The sequence below is a fragment of the Mya arenaria genome, chromosome 9 (genome assembly GCF_026914265.1).
Source record: "Mya arenaria isolate MELC-2E11 chromosome 9, ASM2691426v1".
NCBI lineage: Eukaryota > Metazoa > Mollusca > Bivalvia > Myida > Myidae > Mya > Mya arenaria.
The window spans coordinates 23,597,947-23,624,248 of NC_069130.1; the positions used below are offsets into that span (position 1 = coordinate 23,597,947).

Here is a 26,302-nt window from a genome sequence, read left to right on the forward strand (position 1 = left end):
GATTGACCATATTGACAACTTTTTTTATTTTTGTCTTCGAATGAACCAATATTTGCGTAAATATTTGGAAACCAATGATATAATATTGGTTGCAAAATATCAGATCAAAGTTTTTAACATTTAGGTAGAAAATTTTAATGTCTAAAAGCGATACGAACGCTTAAAGAATAATGGTTTTTTTTGTAGAAAACATCAATTTTTGAACGTAAATATGTAAAACTGTGATCTGATCTTAAGTCAGCAGTCTTATATGACTAGTTTCCAGACCTTTACGCAAAATTGACTGTATAAAATAAAAAAGTTGTCAAAACAGTTCATCTGTGAGAGTGCAGCTTTTAATGTTAAGAAAATGCAACAATGAAGTATTTCTTATAATCCTCAATAAGAAATAGCTAAATGATACATTATCCCAAATTAGTTTAAATAATGATGCAGAAATGACATATAAATGTTTCATTGAGGTCAACACATTCAAATGGGCCATTTACAAACATACTAAAGCTATGATTTCATTTGACACAATGTTTGGATTATTCAAAAGATACATTTGTGTGACTAACCATTTAAACTATGTGCAATAATAAGTGTAAATAAAAATGAAAATAAACGTTACACTGTATTCACACAATTTTATTACCAGCCATTACACTATCACACTTTAGTCTTCATACAAATAGTATAACACAATTAGTTTTTAAACATAACATAACATCTATTTACCAAGTACCAAAACAAATTTTGGTAAAGTAAAGCAATTGTTCAAAGTTTTAGTTACTATTTATAAACAGGTTCAAATGTTTAGCTACAAATATGGCTCCTACAATTTGACTATATCAAAACATTCATTAGCAAATCAGTCTGCTTATTTCAGTGATACTTTTCAAAAGTTTTGCTACATATATGGCTCCATCAATTTGACTACCGGTATATCAGAACATTTATTAGCAAAAAATCAGTCAGTGATATTTTTTTTTAGTTTTTATTTTACAAGAAAAAAGATCACTTGAATTCACCGTGAATAACAAATTCTACAACATGCTACATGCAAAAGAACAATGTAATTCAGGGGTTCTAACAGCTGATAGTTGTCAATCCTGAAAAATAGCTGGCGTCTGTTTGAGGGATTCATGCCCAAAGCAGGGTAAAAGGGCTTAGACCTCTTTAAAAGTTTTTCTCCCAAGTTTAAAGCTGCACTTTTGCAGATTGAACGTTTTGACAACTTTTTTTTATTTTTTGTCTTGGAACATGCCTATTTATGCGAACATGCATGGAAACAGTCATATAAGACTGCTGACAAAAAATCAAATCGCGGTTTTTCACATTTAGATTAAAAATGATATGCATTTTTCTTATACCTTTAGTAACGGTTTAAACCATAAACCATGAATTTTCAAACAGAAATATGAAAATCTGCGATCTAATCTTTTGTCAGCAATCTTATATCAGTGGTTTGCAGATATTTACGCAAAAATTGGCTAATTCCAAGACAAAAAATAAAAAAAGTTGTCAAAACGGTAAATCTGCCAGAGTGAAGCTATAGACCTGATTCCTGATTTCAATATTTATCCTGAACTTTAGAACCCCTGATATTTTATGAACTTAAAAGCTAAGCAAACTGAAAATAATTGTTAACAAATATGTACAACAACTTCATATACACTTTAACAAAGAATATATACAATAAATAATATTATATTGATTAATTACGAAGTCAAACAATGAAACATGGAAAAAAAGAACACAATGAGTTTATATCCTAACAAAAATAGCACTTGCCATTATCAATGTGAGTTTATTCCAGAAAATAAGCCTTCATTCCAAAGACATTATAACATGTACCTGGTAGTGCCAAAAATATTTTAAGTTATTCAGGGTACCAAATTTTATGCATGTGGCTACAATAATACATCCATCAAAGATAGTCTAAATAATGAAACTTTTTTTATTTTAAACAATTTAATATTTTTTTTTTTAAACAATTTAATATTATTTTATGTCATAATGTTCAAAATCTGACAATTGATATGACAAAACTGTTGTTGTTTCCAATTCTTTAAGGATTTAGACCAAATTTTGAAAAAAATATATTAAGAAATCAAACACATTTAACAAATTCCTTGCTGTACCAATAATGTAAATACAAAAATGAAGAAGGAATAATTACTTACAACACTCCCGGGAAGAGAACAGAATGAGTTTCATTTGATATTTAATATTGAAGACAAAAGTTTAAAAGAATATTGTAATTCCTTTCCAAGCTTAAAGCAGTTTTGCTCAAGTTGTATACATTTCATAACAACTTTATAATGATTATTTATTAGGTATTAGTAATTGTATTATTTTTAATTCTTGATTTATCCTTCCTCATTTCCCTCATATTATCAACTGTACAAAAAAAATCAAAAAAAAAATCAAAAGATTACTCTTTTTCTATGATTTCTGATCCATTAAATGATTAAATGACATTCAATTCAATTTTTGCAACCAAAAAGCCAGGTCAAATTTGCAACAAAACTTGCCAGGTAAAAGTAAGTTAATAAACGTGAAATAATTTTAATAACTGAATAACTGAGTAAAATGAATATTCACAAATGAAGATCTAATGAAGCACAAGTTAAAACTGATATTTGAGACAAGTTTTTATGTTTTATTTCTCTGACGTTAAAAAAAGAAGAAAGTTGTCCTCAGGAGAAAGAAATATATTTTTCAAAATCAACGATTTTCTATTTGTTCGATTTTACTTTCAATTGGATGAAAACAGAGAAGATACCTTACAATCAATGGAAAACAATCATTGTTTCGTATTTTGATTGCGTCCAATTAATGTCTTGTTTGATAATGTTAAAATATTATTAAAAACATACCAAAATGCGCCTAGCCAATGCTGACAATTTAATGAAAAATATCGTTTTCATTATTGTCATCCGCAAAAGAGATGCAATTGCAATTTTTTCTAAAATATCTTTTTAAATATGGATTGTAGGTCAGAGAAACAAAAAATACAAAACCTTGCCTGACAGAGATTCTTAAAACTTAACATTAAGTTTTATGTTTGAAAATCCAAACTCACTTATTATATAAACAGGTTATTCTACGTTTCTATGGTTAGTGGAATGTTTTCATTGACAACAGTAACTAATCACACAATAATAGTACATCCCCACATGAACCTATGATCTAACCACACATCTTAAAAGTTATTACTATGAAATGAATAAGTACCATTCTTAAAAATCTCTCTCTTTTTGGTTTACCATTCACCTGTAAACAAACAGCCAAACAAGTTTTGTATTTAGAGCTGGCATGTCATTAAAACTTATTATGGCTGTAAAAATCATGTCATTTCAGTTAAAGGGACTTTAAATATCTGAACACAAATTCAGTAGACATCGAAGTGAAATTCAGTCAACTGCAAGAGAAACTGTGTAATTCAGTAGACATATAAATGTAATTCAGTAGACATCTTAGTGAAATTCAGTCGACTGCAAGTGAAACTGTGTAATTCAGTAGACATCTAAAGTGTAATTCAGTTGATATCTAAGTGTAATTCAGTAGACATCTAAGAGTAATTCAGTAGACATCTAAGTGTAATTCAGTTGATATCTAAGTGTAATTCAGTAGACATCTAAGTGTAATTCAGTTGATATCTAAGTGTAATTCAGTAGACATCTAAGAGTAATTCAGTAGACATCTAAGTGTAATTCAGTAAACATCTAAGTGTAATTCATCAAAAGAAATCCAGTATAGTACACAACTTAAAAACACGAAATTATGATCTAAGTCTGCTTACAACATAAAAGACATCAATTTGTTTAAAGCCATGACTGCTAGCCTACTTCAGAATGTTAAAATTTTGTGTTGATTTATATTGATTTACCAATGATTGGTAATATTTTAATATTATTGATAAGCTAATTCTGAACCTCACAAACTAAGCAAAAATAAAAAAAAATCATGAAAAACTGACCAGACTAAAATTCTATAGAACATCAAACATCATGTCAATTGTTCAGAACTGTGTTAAAGTTAACAACATTGTAACATTAACGTTGAAAAGTTTTAAACACAAAATATATTTTATTCAAACAAGTACAGCTGAAACAGTTGTTTCAAATCCAGTGATTTTTTTTTTTGGAATTATTTTTACCACATGTGTCTTGCAAATTGAAACAAGTTGACTTTCGAAACAAAATTAGGCCAAAATGGCATATACAATGGTAAATATGCATGCTCTTTTTTATGCATACATTATGCTGTGAAAGAGTTAGTATTGTCACGATTGTGTTTATATTTCAAGAAATTCTTTGCTTTTTTTATTCATAAACATAATCTACATTAATCAAATTGGGAAAAAAATCTTTCAAAGTAGTTAAAATTTGAAGGATGATAATCACTTGAACAACATTGTACACTTTAGCGAAGCTCTGAACAATTGGCCATTGTATGTCTGATAATGGTTAATACATTAAATGGACTGGCTAATTGATTGATTGACAGTTGGTCATATTTTTTTATCAAACTTTTTAATTTACTTCTTAAGAATTATTTTTATTGACTAACCAAAAAAACCCGACAGCCATTCAAACCAAAATTTGTAATCATACAATTTTTAATCGCGTTACTCTTTTCAACAAAATATTAGTACAACATGTTCTGACAAAATTGCTAACAACAAATAGAGCTTTTGTTAAAACTTTTGATGATGTTTTAACATTGTAACAAGCACTTTGTTCACAATTTATGCAATATAAATTGTTCGATATCTTACCTAATAAAGCATGATGAATAAATCCCTTTAAAACATGTACAATGAACAAGCAAACTTCTAACAATCTAGTCATTCAGCTCAAAATTACAACACAACTTCTGTTCATCTCAATGTTTGGAATGATGTTTGACGATGAGGTGAACAACATGCGTATTTTGGTCTTATTGACCAAAGTCAATATAAAGTATATATAGTTCTATTTTCAGTAATGAAAGGGTTATATTTATTTTTTTACAGATCCGTACAATTGATTTTCACAGTAATGTATAAGTCAATTAAGAATACATAGTACAGAAAATCTTGACAGTATTTAAAGTACATGTAAACAACATTTTTTTTTCTTATTCAAAATGCATTTAAATCAACATTTCATACACTTTAAATACAAAATATCAATATCAGTAAAATAAACAAGTTAAATAATTTATGGGTAGTACAGAAAATGAGGGGGTAACTTGGGGGGAATAGATGGGATGCCAAAATAGCGCACCCACAAGAGGTCCAAAAGGGGGTTTGTAAGAGACGAAAAGTGGGGTTTTGGGACTCTTGCCCCTGGGTTGCCCTGGGGTTGGGGGTTTTCCCCTGGGGTGTTGGTGGAGGGGCTCAGCGCCCCGCAGGCGAAGCTGCGGTTGTTGTGGCGGCGGGTTTGACTGCAGCTGGCGTGCTGGACTTGTCATCACCTTGGAATTTTGTGGCTACGTACACTGAAAATAACAACGCAGAAAAACTGTTTTAAGTATTTAGATACCCTAGAGTAACACACAAATACTGTAATAAACAACATGTAAAATAGTGTATTTGCCAAATGAAAATAGGTTTTTAAGTTTTTCAAAGTCATGTAAAAATATGTAACTATTTGCTACTTGTAAACCTGTGTATTTGTTTTATGGGAACTGCAAGATTGAGGTTAGTCCTTCTATTTTTATATGTTACACCAGTCATGTAATGAGCCCTCAAATGATGGTTTTATGTATTTGTCATAATTGTTTATGTAAACTTGTTAAAAGTTTTTGCAATGTTAAATAAGGTAACAAAATTTAGTATTTGCCATAAAAAAATTGTTACAAAATGTTGTACTTGCCATGCCTGAATATGTTTCAAAATATTGTTATTGCCATATAAAATTATTAACAAAATGATGTATTTGCCTTATAAAATTATGTTACAAAATGTGGTATTTGCCACATAAAATTATGTAACAAAACGTTTTTGCCATATAAAATTATGTTACAAAATGTAGCATTTGCCATATGAAAGTATATTACAAAATGTAAAATTTGCCAGGTAAAAATAAATATTTATACATCTAATAAATATAAAATGTATTCTGCACAATAATACAATAACATTTTAGCTGCCTGTAATTCCTGGGGATCTGATTTGCATGCATTGGTTAACTAAATAGATTTTGAAATGAAGTAAAACTGCCAACAATTGAGAACAAGCACAACCATAAATGCTATTTTGGAAAAGGGGCAATTCTTTTTAAAATATTTCATATATGCCTGCCATAAACTTAATACAACTGACCCCTTAAAATGAATAATTGAATCCATTTCCAGGTTATATTAATTCCCTACCTTTTTAAGTGTAAAGGTGGGCGGCTATAATGTTGAATATAAATAGAAATTCAGAATAAAGGGCAACTCAACACAACTCAGTTAGGTCAAAGACAAGTCATACACATTTTAAGGGCAACTCAGCTCAACTCAGTTAGGTCAAAGACAAGTCATACAGATTTTAAGGGCAACTCAGCTCAACTCAGTTAGGTCAAAGACAAGTCATACACATTTTAAGGGCAACTCAGCTCAACTCAGTTAGGTCAAAGACAAGTCATACAGATTTTAAGGGCAACTCAGCTCAACTCAGTTAGGTCAAAGACAAGTCATACAGATTTTAAGGGCAACTCAGCTCAACTCAGTTAGGTCAAAGACAAGTCATACAGATTTTAAGGGCAACTCAGCTCAACTCAGTTAGGTCAAAGACAAGTCATACACATTTTAAGGGCAACTCAGCTCAACTCAGTTAGGTCAAAGACAAGTCATACAGATTTTAAGGGCAACTCAGCTCAACTCAGTTAGGTCAAAGACAAGTCATACACATTTTAAGGGCAACTCAGCTCAACTCAGTTAGGTCAAAGACAAGTCATACACATTTTAAGGGCAACTCAGCTCAACTCAGTTAGGTCAAAGACAAGTCATACACATTTTAAGGGCAACTCAGCTCAACTCAGTTAGGTCAAAGACAAGTCATACAGATTTTAAGGGCAACTCAGCTCAACTCAGTTAGGTCAAAGACAAGTCATACAGATTTTAAGGGCAACTCAGCTCAACTCAGTTAGGTCAAAGACAAGTCATACACATTTTAAGGGCAACTCAGCTCAACTCAGTTAGGTCAAAGACAAGTCATACAGATTTTAAGGGCAACTCAGCTCAACTCAGTTAGGTCAAAGACAAGTCATACAGATTTTAAGGGCAACTCAACACAACTCAGTTAGGTCAAAGACAAGCCATACAGATTTTAAGGGCAACTCAGCTCAACTCAGTTAGGTCAAAGACAAGTCATACAGATTTTAAGGGCAACTCAGCTCAACTCAGTTAGGTCAAAGACAAGTCATACACATTTTAAGGGCAACTCAGCTCAACTCAGTTAGGTCAAAGACAAGTCATACAGATTTTAAGGGCAACTCAGCTCAACTCAGTTAGGTCAAAGACAAGTCATACACATTTTAAGGGCAACTCAGCTCAACTCAGTTAGGTCAAAGACAAGTCATACAGATTTTAAGGGCAACTCAGCTCAACTCAGTTAGGTCAAAGACAAGTCATACAGATTTTAAGGGCAACTCAGCTCAACTCAGTTAGGTCAAAGACAAGTCATACACATTTTAAGGGCAACTCAGCTCAACTCAGCATAGTCAAAGACAAGTCATACCAACTGATGAGCAACTTTACTCCACTCAATTCAGTCAAAGTCATACAGACTTAAGGGCAATTCTACTCAACTAGGTTAAGCAGGGTTCTCAATAAGTTTCGGTTGAACCGTCTGAAATAGTAAAGTAACCGACCAGCTTCTACTTTTTCTACTGAAAATTCATTTAGTTTTCCAAAATTGAACAGGCCCTATTGCCATTTGAAATGTCCATTTTGGCCGGCAGCCGGTTCTTATTGAGAACACTGGTTAAGTCAAAGACAAGTTATACAGACCTCAAGTGCAACTCTTTTCAACTCAGGTAAGTCAAAAACAAGTCATATACAGACTAATTGTTGGCCACCCTCTAATTTTCAAATTTGCTTGGCCACATCATGTTCCATGGGGTATTTGACTTGCAAAAAACACTACCATCAAGTCACTGAAGTAGTTTATTATAAGACTACTGCTATGAGGCCACAAACACAAAATACTTTGCTTGGCCTTAGCTAACTGACACTTGGAGGGGAGGGTTGGTAGGCTTAAGTCTACACCAATTATAGGTAATTTCTATAATGAAAGGGAGATAACTCTCAAGTGACTATAGCAATATGGCTGGTAATAGAACTTGTCCAAGATATAATGCCCATACACATTCTGACCAAATTGTGTCATAATTGGACAAAGGATTCATAAGTTATTGATTCCACAATGAAAAGAGGAAAATATGTCCATTGGAAACTAGGTGTTGGTATTTTTACAGATTGAGTGAAGTCTAACAAAAGATTTATCAATTGTGGCCTGACTTAGAGATTTTTACTCTTTATTGCAGAGGCCTTTATAACATGCTTTCCGACTGAGTCTCAATATGTATCAGTTAACTGAACATTTATTTGTTATACCCAATTTGTTATGATGCATTTATTATGGAAATTTGCTGGTAATATGAGTTTAACTGCAACTTGATAGCATAGTTTTCATTACATACATGGGTATAAGTGATCAGGAAGTGAAATCACATCACAACATGTGTTCTATCCCTAGATCACAACACAAGTTCACATCGTTTTTCTCAATTATTTTTTCCTCTTCAATATAGGAAATTGGGAACTGTAATTCTATTTTATTGATATATTTTTGAATTAGGAAAGGGGCTGTCCGATTCTTTTTCTCAAAATTAACCCAGGCCAGAATAAAAAGTTAATAAGGATACAGTGGTCGAAATAAACACTAGCCCACAAGCCCTGCACTGGCAAAATGACTTCCGGCCTTGCTTACATTCTGAATTTAATATAGCAGGGCTTGTTAAAACTTGATGCCAAGCAATAGTATAAGAATTCGGGCTTGCCCATCCAAAAGTCTAAATTCAATGACCGAAAAATACCACAGCAAAAAATTCTGACTCATCCGAATATATAAATAAATATATGTGTATGTATATACACATACATAGTAAAGAAAGGAAATGACTGCAATCTTAAGCGAAAAAAAAAAAGCAATTATTTCCTAAAAGATCATGATCAATATGTACACAAGGCCTACGAAAGCCGTCTGAGTCATAATATCATTAACAGCTGTCTAGGGCTGGAATGTATTTGTCAGGAGTTTCCAACCCTTACCTTGCAGATCAATACGAGGATAGATGGCCCATATTTACACTATTCTCCTCAGCTTCCTATACAGTAATCATTGTCAAACTCTAAATGTGTGTTAATCGTTAGATTCTCTTTAAATATGAATGACTGCAAATATACGGTTTTCCATTTCTAAGAATATCAATACATTTAATGGTATAATGGTTTTTAACAGAACTATCATAACCCATTTTTAGGGTATGCATCTCATTTTTATTCTATAACAGATATTTACTTACAGCAAAATTCTCTCATTTAAGTGTTAATTTGAAAACGCTTTAAACCAATATTTGCAGATTTTTCTACAGTGTTTTTCTCTCATCATTTTGCTTAGACCAATATAAAATATTGCTAGTTTTTCATCCAATTCTTTTTTTTTAACGGAGTGTGGTGGAACAATTTTTTTTTATTTTTTTAAGAAGACTGTTTCATTATTGAATATATGTTCATGCTCTTTTTTATTGCACTAGAGACAATAACCATGTGCTTTAAGGGGAACCACAAACATGATCGGAACAATTCTCCTTTTTTTACATGTGAATTTTATACATAGACACTGTAAGTATGAATAAAGGCTTTTCCCAGACCGATACACAAATACAGACCCTATTTCAACTATTTGGTTCTAGTCAATAAAATTCATGGGGCGATGGAAAAAGAGGAGACAGGCGGGGATGAAGATCAGGCAATTGATATAATTTCTGATTGGGAAAAATGCATCATTCTGGAAAATTTGGAAACACAATTTTGTCTAGAAATGACCAAGAATGCTGTTCATATTTTATCATAAAATTGTGAGTTTTTCTTTGAACTTTGAAAAAGAAGGTATACGTAATAGCATAAGAATGAGGCCAAATTTCGTTCCAAAATGGTCAGAAAAAACACTGTACTAGCTACTAACACTCATCCATTTCACCAAGCAAGTTTATATTTCCAAAACCGTCCCGATACTTACCGATAATGATAATGATAATCACAACAATTATAGCAATCAGTATTAACCACATCTGAAAATAAAGAACTCAAAGGTGCACTTAACTATCACAACATACAAAAAAACACAATAGTTTTGCACCAATTTTAAGCATATACCTCACCATGTCAAGTATTTTACATCAATTAGCATTTTTTTTAATTCAATACAGATCTTATTATTAAGAATATATTAATAATGGTTGATTGCAGCTCATAATAGTGTGACAATATATCAAGGGTCTGGGATTCATGAACAGTTCTGTCTGAGTCTAGACTCAAGTCTTAGAAAAGCAGTTTTACTACATGACACAATGCCCTCTTTATTCCATTCTTTTTTCAAACATATCTACATAAAAGTAAAACTTTCAGATGGTCATAAAAAAATCGAATTCACCATAAATGTCCTTACAGAAGGAAAGTTACAATGAGATGAAGGTTTGTAGTTTTGGGTCGTGAGTCAGACTTGAGACTGTTCGTAATCATGGACCTCCATTATGACTAATATGAATCAATATCCCACTGGTATAAACAATTACATTATTTTGTAGCCTCTTTATTCTGAAGGTCCCAGAAATGCAGAGTAAGTTCAAAATGTAAGCCCCTAACTTGTAAATTCAGTCAGGGACTGGTGTTTTCTACAGCAGGAAAATATCTTGAACATTGTGTTGTAATGTTTAAAATTGATGCATAACTAGGTAACACAATAAATTCACAAATATCTTTTTTCTGAAACAGGGCACTCCTTGCTGTAGAATATCTACAAATCACAACAAAGTGACAACATTTATAACTAAAGAAGTGTGTGCTGCTACAAACTACAGTGAAAATTGCAACACTAACAATTCACTATCTTAACTGAAACAATTTTCTTTTATGCTTATGAAATATCACGTTATTTTCACTGCCTAAATTTTCATAAATAAAACTAAGCCAACAAAAATTCCGTGTGAAGATCCTGAAATATTTTTATTTCATACTTCTCATAGAAATATCATGTTATTTTCACTGGCTTAAATTTCAATAATAAAATTCAGTGTGCGGGTCCCTTCAACACACGTCAAGTGTTATGAAAACTGCAGTGTTTACTCTCAGTGTTTCATAACAATAAAATTTAGGTCAAGAAAGAAACTTTCTTAAAGAATTGTTCAGTAAGATTTGGCCCCAATTTCTCAACACATCTTAAGTCCCTTATAACAAGATTAAGCTAAGCTCACAATTTTTGTTTTTCTATTGTTTGCTTCATAATAACTTTTTAAGAGTTTTTAGACTTTAAATAGAAATTATTTTTATGGCAATCACAATAAATCATTTTTAATCTATAAAAATCATATTGAAGTATATATTAAATTTTGGGCTTACGAGAAATTTTGGGCTTACGAGAAATAAGCTACTTAAGCCTGTTACGTTTAAGAAAATAAGTTTTCAGAAATCTGGGTCTATACTTCTTCTAAGAAAATTCTTACAGTCAAAATAGTTTTCAGATATATTTCAATCCAAAAAACGGCAGAAAATAACAGCTGAAAAAAATAATATGGCTAACAGACTAAAACACAACATGGAGGGATCACAACATGGACACACCCACTTCTCCGGCAAGGGGCTGCTTGGTTGCCTGACTTACCTATTATGATAATTACTATAACCCCTATAATCCCTCCTAGTATCAACATCATCTAAAATTGGCGGAAAATAGAATGTTAATATAACTTCCTGGGGCCATATTCATAAGCATCTTAGTTAATATTTTCAACTTAGTGAAAATTTCTTTATTTTTGACATGGATTATTTTATATACCCGCTACTCTTCATCAGATTAATTCATATGCATATAATGTTGAGACCATTTTCTTGCTTATTTTCATACTTTTGGTGTCGTACATTGTTTGTGTTCTTTAAATTCAAATTAGAAAAAAGGCAATTTTTCACTAAGTTGAAAATTGTTACTAAGATGCTTATTGAATAAGGCCCCTGAACTCTGATTTTCGACACACAATTTGTGTCCTACCAAGATATGGAGGAATTGCCATAAATACCTGAAATAACCATTCATTTTATTTTAAAATATACATATATATATCTGAGTTTAGGGCAACAGTCTCAAAAATGCTAGGTACGTTTCTGAAAAAGTGTTTTTTGAAGTTCAATTCAAAACAGTGGTCGCAAATTCTTACCATGACATTTCAGTGTATTGTGTATTAAATAATTATTAATGTTTTTAATAGATATCAACGCAAATGGATTTTACGGTTACCAAAAAATAAAAATTGGTAACTCAGATTTTTTTCTTTCTTTGGTCGAGAAAAACTCTAGGTTTGACGAGTTTTGCCAGGAAGTAGGACGTTGCCCTAAACACAGATAAAAAAAATTCCAGACAAAACATAAAAGCAGTTCTTAATAGCTTTAGAATTGACTTAACCATCATGTAAAATAACTTAATCATTGCAAAAGCTTCATTCAACAATTCTTTTCAGTGACTCACATTTCCTTTAGTATCTATTATACTTAAAAATTGTAAGGCTTATTAATATATCAAATCAGCATACATTGAGGCAGAAACCAGTACCTTTCATATACATAATACCATTACTTATGTCCTTAAAATAGTCAATATATAAAAAAAATTAAAAATATTTTCTGTTAGTGTACCTTGCAGTTTTTCCACCAGAACTTTCGTTTCAACTTGCCGGCGCTCGCCTCAAACTGTGACGCACCCGCTTGAAGTGCATCTAAAAGGACACACATGGGTTTTAATTCAAAATGGCTTATATATATATTTTTTTAATTAAAATCTTTTTTCATATTTCATATTATGACATACCCGTAAAATGGATCATACATTTTAGATTTGCTTAAAAAATATTTATAAAAAGTATGAATGCAAACCAAATGAAAATTTTCAAAAAGAGTTTGCTTTCCTAATCTTCTGGTCTTAAAAGATAAAAGAATTTGTTGGACTAGAACTGAAGAACTCTTATCGAAGGAATTTGAGATTTAACACCAAGAATTTAATGTTTTCTGGTAGACTTATATAATAGCCAACAAAAAACTTCAGGGATGAGGCACCTGTGCATGATATCTGTATTATAAGCAATTCGATACAGATATTCTTCTGGTATTCATAAATCATTAAAGCCTCCTTATTTAAACCAATTTCAAAACCTTTTCAAAGTCGAAATAAAAGATTCATATTTTACACACAAAATTATGCATTTTCAACCAAATCAATATAGAAATCATATTTCAGATTTAGTAAAGTTACTTTCTCATATGATATGCGTGATACTTAACTTTAGAAAATAATTTCAGTTAGTAAATGACTTAAGAATACCAGCCCAGAAGACAACTTCTACAAGTGTGTCACAATCCAGTTAGAAGTATAAATTATTGGCAGGGTTTCTAAAAACCGGCAATTTGCTGGTCTGGACCAAAATCTTTGACTTTGCAGAGAAGGGCGAAAAAATCGGTCCGAAATTGTTTTTTTAAGTAAAAACTAGAAATGTGTCCATAGGACACGGATGCCCCCACTTCGATTTTTTGTCACAGAAAATAAGCCATAATGATTATTCAGGATAATCTGCACATATAGGATAAGTTGAGTTGAGTTGGGTTTTACGGCATCGCAAGACTGTATAGGTTATATGGCGCCATTCAGGCAGGAAAAAACTTGTTGGATCCACATTGGACACATACTTTTCAAGAATTAGATTGGAAACATATATTTTTGAAGTATTTTTGGCAAAAAAGGGCCGTAACTCCTAAATGACTAAAGCGATTTCCATGACTATCGAACTTGATCAAGATATTATGGTCACAAACATGTGTTTAAAGTTTGGTGAGGATTGGACAAACAGTTTTCAAGAATTAGATTGGAAACATATATTTTTGAAGTATTTTTGACAAAAAAGGGCCGTAACTCCTAAATGACTAAAGCGATTTCCATGACTATCGAACTTGATCAAGATATTATGGTCACAAACATGTGTTTAAAGTTTGGTGAGGATTGGACAAACGGTTATCAAGAATTAGATCGGAAACAATCTTCGGGACGTACGTACGTACAGACAGACAGACGTACGTATGGACAAGGGCAACCCTATATGCCGCCACTTTGTGGGGGCATAAATACAGAAATTGCAATATACAAACAGTGTTTGTCACATCCCATCCTTAACTACAAGGGGACATCCTATTGTAGCTAGGGGACATCATTGGGGATGGGGGGGGGGGGGGGGGGGGGGGGTGATTTTTTTTAGAAACCCTGATTATTGGTACAAACAAAACTACAACGCTATGGCGGAGCTACTGTACCTGCTCTGTCATCTAGTTCTGAGATTTTCTGATCACGTTCCAACACCTTGTCAACATTAACTCTCATGATATCCACAACCTGGAATGGACAACAAATACTTCCCTTAAAAATCATAGAACTTGAGGACGAAATTAGTAAAAGCCAGCAATCTGTGCTATAATAAATGGCTTACCAGGGGTCATATTCATTAAACAACTCTTAAATTTCCGAGTAGAATCTGAGTGTTTTGATTGGACTGATTAATAGACCAATCAACTGAACACTTAGCCATGTCTGCATGTCTAAGGATAGAACTATATTGAATACAACCCCTGGCTTGCTAGAATTATGGGTTGTATATAGCAGGGCTTAATAAATAAATTGATGTAATTTGTTGCACTTGTGTTAGAATTTGGGATTTTCACCCAAGTCTTATTTTGATGAACAGTACCAAAAACAGAAACTAACACTGGCAAACAAGAGTTATGGGTTAATAAAACTTATTCTGTGAAGAAACTGAAAAAGTTTAATGCTTGTGATTTTTTGGCATGATTTTTACTGCCTGTTCCTTCCAATTTTATTTTTTTTCGGCTTCGGGAAAAATACAAAAATCATGCTAAAATAGCAAAATTTTATACAATAGCAAATATACATGTTTTTACTTTTTTTATTGCATATACATTATGCTGTAAAAGAGCTAGACTCTTATCAAGATTATGTTTATTTTTAAACAAATTCATTGGTTTTTTATACTATAAAATCTGTATTAAATTAATAATTAAATTGGGAGAATATCATGAATTTTGGGGAAAAATGAACTCATTTTCGCAAGGGGAAGGAAACAGCCTTTAGAAGGCAGTAAGTGGCACCAAAAAAATCACTAAATCTATCATGTATATTGCAAAATCAAGGAATCCTACTGTATTCCATATCATTGTAAGGTTTGTTTGTGAATATTACCTCATCAACCTGTGCCTGCGTCTGCTGCAGCCTCTTACTGCCAACATCCCTCTGTCCTCCCTCCCTGAAAATGGGGAACAAATGGTTTAATGTTCATGAACATATATACTTGAAACAATCATCAATGATGGCTAAAACAAATTATGTACAGTGACTTAATCATGACCATCTACATAAAGAATCATGACCATCTACTTCTACTAAAACCATCATGTACATTGATTCAAAAAAATCATTAGCATTGATTTTAACATTGACATAAACAAGCAAACACAAGCAATTGTGCATTGACTTAAACAGCCATGTGCATTGACTTAATCGGGCAATTGTGCATTGACTTAAACAGCCATGTACATTGATTTAAACAGGCATTTGTGCATTGACTTAAACAGCCATGTACACTGACTTAAACAGCCATGTACATTGACTTAAACAGGCAATTGTGCATCGACTTAAACAGCCATGTACATTGACTTAAACAGGCAATTGTGCATTGACTTAAACAGGCAATTGTGCATTGACTTAAACAGCCATGTACATTGACTTAAACAGACAATTGTGCATTGACTTAAACAGCCATGTACATTGACTTAAACAGCCATGTACATTGACTTAAACAGGCAATTGTGCATTGACTTAAACAGCCATGTACATTGACTTAAACAGGCAATTGTGCATTGACTTAAACAGCCATGTACATTGACTTAAACAGCCATGTACATTGACTTAAACAGCCATGTACATTGACTTAAACAGCCATGTACATTGACTTAAACAGGCAATTGTGCATTGACTTAAACAGGCAATTGTACATTGACTTAAACAGCCATGTACATTGACTTAAACAGCCATGTACATTGACTTAAACAGGCAATTGTGCATTGACTTAAACAAGCATGTACATTGACTTAAACAGCCATGTACATTGACTTAAACAGGCAATTGTGCATTGACTTAAACAGCCATGTACATTGACTTAGACAAGCAATTGTGCATTGACTTAAACAGCCATGTACATTGACTTAAACAGGCAATTGTGCATTGACTTAAACAGCCATGTACATTGACTTAAACAGCCATGTACATTGACTTAAACAGGCAATTGTGCATTGACTTAAACAGCCATGTACATTGACTTAGACAAGCAATTGTGCATTGACTTAAACAGCCATGTTCATTGACTTAAACAGCCATGTACATTGACTTAAACAGCCATGTACATTGACTTAAACAGGCAATTGTGCATTGACTTAAACAGCCATGTACATTGACTTAAACAGGCATGTACATTGACTTAAACAGGCAATTGTGCATTGACTTAAACAGCCATGTACATTGACTTAAACAGGCAATTGTGCATTGACTTAAACAGGCAATTGTGCATTGACTTAAACAGCCATGTACATTGACTTAAACAGGCAATTGTGCATTGACTTAAACAGGCAATTGTGCATTGGCTTAAACAGGCAATTGTACATTGACTTAAACAAGCAATTGTGCATTGACTTAAACAGCCATGTACATTGACTTAAACAGCCATGTACATCGACTTAAACAGGCAATTGTGCATTGACTTAAACAAGCATGTACATTGACTAAAAAATCATGAACATTGGCTTAAACATTGACTTAAACAAACATGTACATTGACTTGAAAAATCATTTACAGCTACTTTGACTGAAACAAGCATGTATACTGAATTGAAAATCATGAACATTGAATTAAAAAAAATGACTGTTTGCTTCAACAATCATGTATATATTTAATACATGTACATGAAGCAGCACTTTAAAGAAAACATATTCAGCCAAATGTCTTTATTGGATCATTGACAATGATCCAATTACAGATAAACGATAAGCATTCAATCAAAATCAAAGCACTTAAGGAGATGTTGGAATGAATCAGATAATTTAGTTCTCACTGTGATTAAACAGGACAATCTAAACATGAGAACCAGTGATTTTTTGGGGAATATTTTTACCGCCTGTGCCTTGCAAATTGGGAAAAATATTGCCTTTGAGAAAAATAAGGCCAAAATAGCTAATTTAATGGCAAATATACATGTTTTCACTTTTTTATGCATACGTTATGCTGTGAAAGAGTAAGTATTGTCAAGATTTTGATTATATTTCAAGGAATTCATTGATTTTTTTATTCATTAACGTAATGTACATTATCAAATTGGGAAAAAATTGTGAAATTTTGGGAAAAATGGACAGTATTTTGCAAGGGGAAACAGCCTTTAGAAGGCAGTAAATTGCACCAAAAAAAATCACTGAAGAACACTTTGAGACGGACACCTTCAGTAAAAAATTTTTAAATCACATTAACATGACGTAGCTTGTACTACATGTACAGGTGTAAGTGTAAAGAGATACACTCAAAAAGTTCCATATATAAATAAAGCTGCATAAAAAAGAAGCATGCATGCATATATACAATGTATACATTATTCATGAAGAGGAACAAAAAAAATAAGAGAGCATAAATTTATGCCATGAATGTAACAGACTGATATAGACCAAGACATGCAATTTGAAAGAATCCATAAAAGAATGCCTATTTAAAGCACATCAAGATAATGCACTCGACACGATAAAGCATGTATACACAATGTGCAATTAAAGTATTAAATAAAAGAGTTATTTGAGGATTCAGTTTAGAGTGTTAAAGACCTGAATAATTTTGACATTTTCAAAAAACATTGACCAAGTGTTTTTAAAAAACCTGCCAATATGGTAATTTTGAAGTTCATTTTCAAAGCTGAATGGACTATTTGCTTGCTTAATACCAAAAAATTACACATGTGTAAATAACAAATACCTGCAAATGATCTGGCCAAAATAAAATAGGAGAGAGAATGTTTTCATGAAACTCTTCACTCTCTTTGATTTATCTGGGTGAGATAATTATACAAAAGAATAAAAGCAAGTGAGACAACAGCGCTACAAAGGAAGAGAACTCACGGTGGCCCGCCTGGCCCTGCTGCTGGGTTCTGTGCCCTGGCAAAGGCATGAATAAAACATTTAATTCCTCCCCACTATTTGATTTATGTATATTTAAAACTTAAACTTTTCGAGTAGACTTCTAGCATTTCCCTGAAAATTAAAGAACCATTCACATAACCATAGAAAACAAGGCATCAGTGCCCTGTCAGAGGCATATCAATAACACTAAAAATCTTTGCATTGTACTGTCACCTGACAGCTGGAGCACCCTTCAATTTTCTAGTAAAGGCCACCTTGACTACTGACCTAAAAATTATACTAACCATGTCTTATGTGCAATTCTCCCAACACAGAGTATAATGCTGAATGAAGAAATTTCTATTTGTCTGGGAAACCCGTAGACAAATAGGTTTTGTATAACTCACAGTATATGGTTGGGTCATGCATATGCAAAAACTTGCATAGATGAGCAAATTTCAATTAGCATCACAAAAAGAAAGTTTACTTGGTTAATTCATCGCATTATCACCGTCTAGGATAAGAAAAGAGGGAGAGAGAGAGAAAGAGAGAAAAAGAGAAACACAGACAAAGTCTGTACACAAACATACACTTACCACACTTTGGAGGTTATGTATGTGATTAAATGCACATATTTTTATGTACATTTTTATAATTGTAAACTTTTGACAAATTTCAAAAAAATTATTAAATATGGATATTTCTATTCCACATAAAGATAATGTACTGGGTAACATCTGAATGACTATACTCACATTGTTTTTATAACAAAACTCCTCCACTCAAATAATCAAAAGACTTAATTCAAAATGCTATTCAGCTGAGGTAAATGCACTGATTGTGTAGCTAAGTATACTCCAATAGTTGCACTAGTTTGTCCAGAAATGATCTCAAAGACCTCATTTACACATATACATGGTCAAATTCACAGTTTCACTACTGGTAGCATGTCAATACACATTAACAATACTGTACAATTATTGCATAGGGTAAGAGTGATCCATAAACGGCAGTGTTTAAAGCTATGATCATTATCCATCAATAGCACTGTTTGAAGCTACAACGATCTATTTCCCAAATCACAGTGACATGTAATACATTAGATCCATCTGACTTGCCCAAGACAACCCAAGAAACCATTAATAATGCATATAAGTTAGAATAAGCACGAAAGTAAGGGTCAAAGCACTAAACGAGTAAGCATCTTTGGCAATAATCAGTTATTAGATGAGAACTCTGGTGAAAAATATAGCAATTAATGCCAAAACATTGCTTTTAAGGGAATACTTCCAATAATATCACTACTTGTTTCCAAATTAATATTCCAATAGCCACATAGACAGTTTCAGTCAATCCAAAGAACACCCACGGATCCAATACATTGATTGGTTTCCAATCTCACTAGAGAGAACCATACATTTCCTAGTCCTTATTCATACACCCTCTGCAAAAGCAAACACTCTTGAATGGTCAGTTCCTGGGCATCGTGTTATTTTTCAGATTCATTTATATTGCAATTTTAAACAGCTAGCAACCAGTATCATCTGAACAGATTACAAAGTCCAATGAATCACAAAGAATGTGTAATACTGCTAAAACTGGAAGATCAAATATGGCCAATCCTACTAAGTTGTAAATTCAACCAGCCAAGCATCAGACAAAATCAGATAAAGGACTATTATCCCTTTTGTGCAGAAATTTGCATTCGAATGTCACTTCCATTCAGTAAGCAAGATCTTCACTTATCTTTTCCAATACTGCACATCAGCTGATTCTACAAAAAACTTAAGGGTGTTTATCCTGCCTCTTAATTCAGAATCTCATGAGATCTCATTTTCTCTGCTCAGCTTGTTCGCTGCTTTAAGCATCCACCAACGCAATATTATCCAATCATAGACTTGTTACCATAACAACACATCCAAAAATAGACAATCAGAGTCCAACGTTGCACAAAGGAAAGAATATATCTTTTCTTTTCCCAAAACCAGCCTGTAAATGTCCTTCAGATATGTATTTTGCCAGACTAGACCTTCGTCAGCCATAACTTATTGATTGACCATTTTCCAGAAAGTATCGGAGAAAAACCTTCTCTTCTCCCCATGAAAACTCTTGGTGGATCAATAATCCAATAGCTTCCGAGTACAGAGCTCCGAACACTGCCAAATACAGCACAAAGTCATTCAAACTGGCCCAATAGGATAACAGATTTATCTGGGGCTTGCTTACTTTTTACAAGTAAGGTACTAAATGAAGCACTTTTTGCATTCCTATACATGTCTATATGCATTAACATTCACAATTCAATATTTAGTTTTTTTCAACCAATTTGGAGCCAGGGTCTTTCAGATTGAGAATTATGGGCTGATTTGACTAAATGTTATTTGGGAATTCCCATTTTTCATAAAAATAAACAATAATGCTAAAATATAGACTCAAGAAAGTAAAACAAAATTGATAAGGTTTGTTACTACTTAAATTCAAGACAACATGGATCCTTTCCCACAAAAAATTCCCGGGCCCAAATCATGTAACAACTGTTTTTCCTACAATTTTTTTTTATATTGGGAATTTTAGTTTTTGGAAAAAGTATACTAGAGGCCGAGTGCCGGCCCAAAACTTGTCAAAAAAACACACACTGTTTTTTATGATTTAAGACTGCCTTAAGATTTGAATGAATGAAATGTTTTTCTAACATTTTCATAGACAAGAATCAGATGGTTATATTATGGAAGAATAAGTTCCCCAAATCTGTCTGATCTGAATAAAGCTTAATATGTAGAAATGCACATTGAATACACAAAGAATGTTTTCAGCAGAGAGCGAGTTTTTTGACTGAAAGCTATTAATTTGATGATTTTACCAGCATATGTGTTACGCAGAAGCCCCTACATCACCATCATAAATGGGGTCAATTTGACCAATCAGGGTTATTACAAGCTTTAAAGCTGCACTCTCACAGATCAACAGCTTTGACATTTTCTATAGAAAACTGTCTCAGAATCAGCTTAATTAGGCATCAGTGCATTCAATTTAGTCATGCAGGATAACTCTCGATAGAACAGATTTTAACTGTTTGAAAGAAAACTGCCGAAAAGTTCATTCTCTGAAAGGGTTGGTATCACAAAGCGATAAAACATCAATTGTCTAATGTAAATATGAACAAGAGCTGTCACAGTATGTGACGAATGCCCCCGAATGTGACATTGACCTACGAACAAGGTCAGTACATGAAAAGTTGATCTTGCCTTTATGTGTCAAATACATATGGCAAGTTATTTTAAATTGCCTCTGAACATAAAAAATACCACCCATACTTGACAACCTACACTGTTATGTCCTTATATTCAGAATTCCCTTGTGAATAAAAACTTAGTGTATCTTTCACCTTAGAGGTAGGGACATGGGTCTTGCACACGATACGTCGTCTTTGTATGTGGAACACATGTAGCAAGTGATTTTAAAATCTGTCCATACAAGGGAAAGTAACAGCCCTGACACGACCACCTAAACTCTATGTCCTTATATGCAGCACTCCATTGTCAATAAACACTAAGTGTGACCTTGACCTTTGAGGTAGGGACATGGGTCTTGCAGGCGACACGTCGTCTTCGTATGTGGAACACATGCAGGGTTCGAATTTAACTTTGAGGAGCACTCGCAAAATTTTGCGAGTGCATTTTGAGGCAACTCGCAAAATGACAAATCAACTTGCAATTTTATTATTTGCTTTATTCCCTTATAATATTGCAGTGTTCTGCCAAGGATTGAAAAAGATGGGGCCGAATGGCCCAGCAGTCATGAAAATTAGGGGCCATTTTCAAAAGTGAAGGGCCATGACCTTCTCCTGGGGAAAAATTAAAACTTTTAAATGAAAGTGTTTTATTTAACCATTATATACATGGTGTAACATCCACATGACATCAGTATTCTCAAATATTGGACAGATTGATTTAACATTTAGAAAAAAAAACTATAAACATGGCACAAATGAGACACAATGATATATGTTAAGAACAGTTTTACATGTCAATGTGTTGTTATGCTTTATCAGGGATGTGATTGACCTGGCAGCTGGAGGGCACTTTTGGGGTCAAAAGCACACTGCCGTAGAAGAAAGACTGGCCCAAAAGCACACTAGTAACTTTTTGAATCAGCTAAAAAAAAAAAAAAAAATCTTTTTAATTATTTACTTTTTTTTTTTGGGGGGGGGGGGGGAGGGGGGGGGGTCCTTTTGGCCATTAGATCCGCGGACAAATCACATCCCTAAATTATAACCCTCCCCAACCAGGAACATTTTCCTCTGTTTTGCATTCCTCTAATGCACCAGGGCCTCATTGAAATTGAATTTGTTTATATCTCCCCCATCTAATTTGAGTTGTTTTCTTTTTCTCAGCCATGATAATAACATTGAATTTGGTAAAAAAAATACTACCCCTTGCGGTTGGATAGTTACACGTATAAGGACCAATGAAAATCGTTGTTTTATTGAATGAATGCTGTGCTGTAAAAGTTCTGAAAAAGAAATCGATTAAGTCAAAACGGCTTTTTAAAAATTCGATTAAGTCAAAACGGCTTTTCGAAAAACGGGCGCGCCGATCGGCCCGTCTACAGGTATTTCGTTGCGCCATCCCGATTTTTTTCGCGCCAATGGCGCAAGGGCGCGTCCTAGGCAGATCACTGATATTGTATAATTAAAGTAGAAATTAAAACCTAAGACATATTATGAATATTAAAAAGTATCAATCTTGAGTAACTCGACATCTAGAACTTGTTGATGGCTTATTCTATTTGGGGGGTATGGAAAGACTCGTCTGATGCTGGCAGCTTTTTGATAACAAAGCTGTCCAATAATTTGACATTGTTCACTTTGTATATTTACCCTCGCCATCGGGTTATTTAATACCCCTTCGACAAGCACGTTACAGATTTCATTAAGTCTAGAAGTATTAAAAACAATAAAATAATAAATTTATAATAAAAAAGCAACAGTAAATGTAGCGTGGATACTTTGGACCATGAAATATATCGATCAACGAAGTCTATTCATTTTGACAGGATGATGGGGTTTACATATAGTGCGCAAAAGCGCTAAATTTAGCCAATGATTGAGCTAGGTGATTACGTCATTCGTATTTACTTTGTATTATGCACGCCTCGGAGCATCCCGGAAAGATTCGAGATAAAACTCGGCCTTTTCCGTATTTGTTCTATTTTTGAAAACCTACTAGAGCGTGACTCCGTTCTGTCTTCTTTATACCGGTAGTGTAAACATGCCACTTATAGGCTGTTTACACTCGACTACATAGCGGAATTAAGTTCATGTTTATTCTACTTTCCTTTTAACATTTTGTGGTCTAGAAAAAGCCACTCGCAGAATTTTGCGAGCTTGAATAAAAGTCACTCGCAATTTCCAAATGTCGCTCGCATTTTGCGAGTATGCGAGTCCAAATTCGAACCCTGCACATGCGGCAAGTTATTTTAAAATTTGTCCATACAAGGGAAAGTTACAGCCCAGACACGACAACCTATACTCTATGTCCTTATATGCAGCACTCCATTGTGAATAAACACTATGTGTGACCTTAACCTTTGAGGATGGGACACGGGTCTTGCACGTGACACGTTGTCTTGGTATGTGGAACACATGTGGCAAGTTATTTTAAAATCTGTCCATACAAGAGAAAGTTACAGCCCGGACATGACAACTTATACTCTATGTCCTTATATGCAGCACTCCATTGTGAATAAACACTAAGTGTGACCTTGACCTTTGAGGTAGGGACACGGGTCTTGCACGCAACACGTTGTCTTGGTATGTGGAACACATGTGGCAAGTTATTTTAAAATCTGTCCATACAAGGGAAAGTTACAGCCCGGACACGACAACCTATACTGTATGTCCTTATATGCAGCACTCCATTGTAAGTAAACACTAAGTGTGACCTTGACCTTTGAAGTAGGGACACGGGTCTTGCAGGCGACACGTCGTCTTGGTATGTGGAACACATGTGGCAAGTTATTTTAAAATCTGTCCATACAAGAGAAAGTTACAGCCCGGACACGACAACCTATACTCTATGTCCTTATATGCAGCACTCCATTGTGAATAAACACCTAAGTGTGACCTTGACCTTAGAGGTAGGGACACGGGTCTTGCATGCGACACGTTGTTTTGGTATGTGGAACACATGTGGCAAGTTATTTTAAAATCTGTCCATACAAGGGAAAGTTACAGCCCAGACACGACAACCTATACTCTATGTCCTTATATGCAGCACTCCATTGTAAGTAAACACTAAGTGTGACCTTGACCTTTGAAGTAGGGACACGGGTCTTGCAGGCGACACGAAGTCTTGGTATGTGGAACACATGTGGCAAGTTATTTTAAAATCTGTCCATACAAGAGAAAGTTACAGCCCGGACACGACAACCTATACTCTATGTCCTTATATGCAGCACTCCATTGTGAATAAACACCTAAGTGTGACCTTGACCTTTGAGGTAGGGACACAGGTCTTGCACGCGACACGTCGTCTTGATATGTGGAACACATGTGGCAAGTTATTTTAAAATCTGTCCATACAAGAGAAAGTTACAGCCCGGACACGACAACCTATACTCTATGTCCTTATATGCAGAACTCCATTGTGAATAAAGACTAAGTGTGACCTTGACCTTTGAGGCAGGGACACGGGTCTTGCACGTGACACGTCGTCTTGGTATGTTGAACACATGTGGCAAGTTATTTTAAAATCTGTCCATACCAGGGAAAGTTACAGCCCGGACATGACAACCTATACTCTATGTCCTTATATGCAGCACTCCATTGTAAATAAACACTAAGTGTGACCTTGACCTTTGAGGTAGGGACACGGGTCTTGCACTCGACACGTCGTCTTGGTATGTTGAACACATGTGGCAAGTTATTTTAAAATCTGTCAATACAAGGGAAAGTTACAGCCCGGACACGACAACCTATACTCTATGTCCTTATATGCAGCACTCCATTGTAAATAAAGACTAAGTGTGACCTTGACCTTTGAGGTAGGGACACGGGTCTTGCACGCGACACGTTGTCTTGGTATGTGAAACACATGTGGCAAGTTATTTTAAAATCTGTCCATACAAGAGAAAGTTACAGCCTGGACACGACAACCTATACTCTATGTCCTTATATGCAGCACTTCATTGTGAATAAACACTAAGTGTGACCTTGACCTTTGAGGTAAGGACACGAGTCTTGCACGCCACACGTCGTCTTGGTATGTGGAACACATGTGGCAAGTTATTTTAAAATCTGTCCATACAAGGGAAAGTTATAGAGCCGGACGGACGGACGGACGGTGCGATTTTAATATGCCCACCTTCGGGGGCATAAAAACTGTGATCTGATCTTTCGTCAGTAGTCTGTACTAATTTCCACACATTTATGCAAAAATAGCTCACTCCAAGAGAAAAAAGTTGTCAAAAACGTCAATCTGTGAGGGTGCAGCTATAAATTGAAATTGAAATCGCCCCTTGACAATGATATACATGTCAGTCGTCAAAATTAAATTTTTGGATGAACAAGCCTGAAGTCTTATACTATTGCTTGGCATCAAATTTTTTAACAAGTCGTTCTATGTAAAATTCAGAATTTTAGCAAGCCCGGATGACATTTAACCGGAGCAGGGCTTGCAGGCTTGTTTTGGATTTCGACCAATGCCTGTTACAGAAATCTGACAAATGCACAATGTGACATGATAGGGCCTTATATGAAAGACAAGATAGGGATTTATTTTGTACAAATAACATGCCCCC

General features: G+C 34.0%; 1 protein-coding gene across 2 annotated transcripts in view; it reads right to left on the reverse strand.

Moving 5' to 3' along the window:
• Nucleotides 1-614: 614 nt before the first annotated feature.
• Nucleotides 615-26,302, reverse strand: part of LOC128246486 (vesicle-associated membrane protein 3-like) — a 31,433-nt gene continuing 5,745 nt past the window's right edge. Inside the window, exons 2-7 of one of the 2 annotated variants that reach the window (XM_052964711.1) lie at nt 18,503-18,538; nt 15,533-15,596; nt 14,593-14,671; nt 12,931-13,010; nt 10,265-10,316; nt 615-5,472 (exon numbers count right to left, since the gene is read on the reverse strand). In XM_052964711.1, the coding sequence (XP_052820671.1) occupies nt 5,372-5,472; nt 10,265-10,316; nt 12,931-13,010; nt 14,593-14,671; nt 15,533-15,596; nt 18,503-18,538 (412 nt within the window). In that variant the 3' untranslated portion in view covers nt 615-5,371. The remainder of the gene's footprint in view (nt 5,473-10,264; nt 10,317-12,930; nt 13,011-14,592; nt 14,672-15,532; nt 15,597-18,502; nt 18,539-26,302) is intronic. The other variant, XM_052964713.1, reaches the window with a different exon arrangement.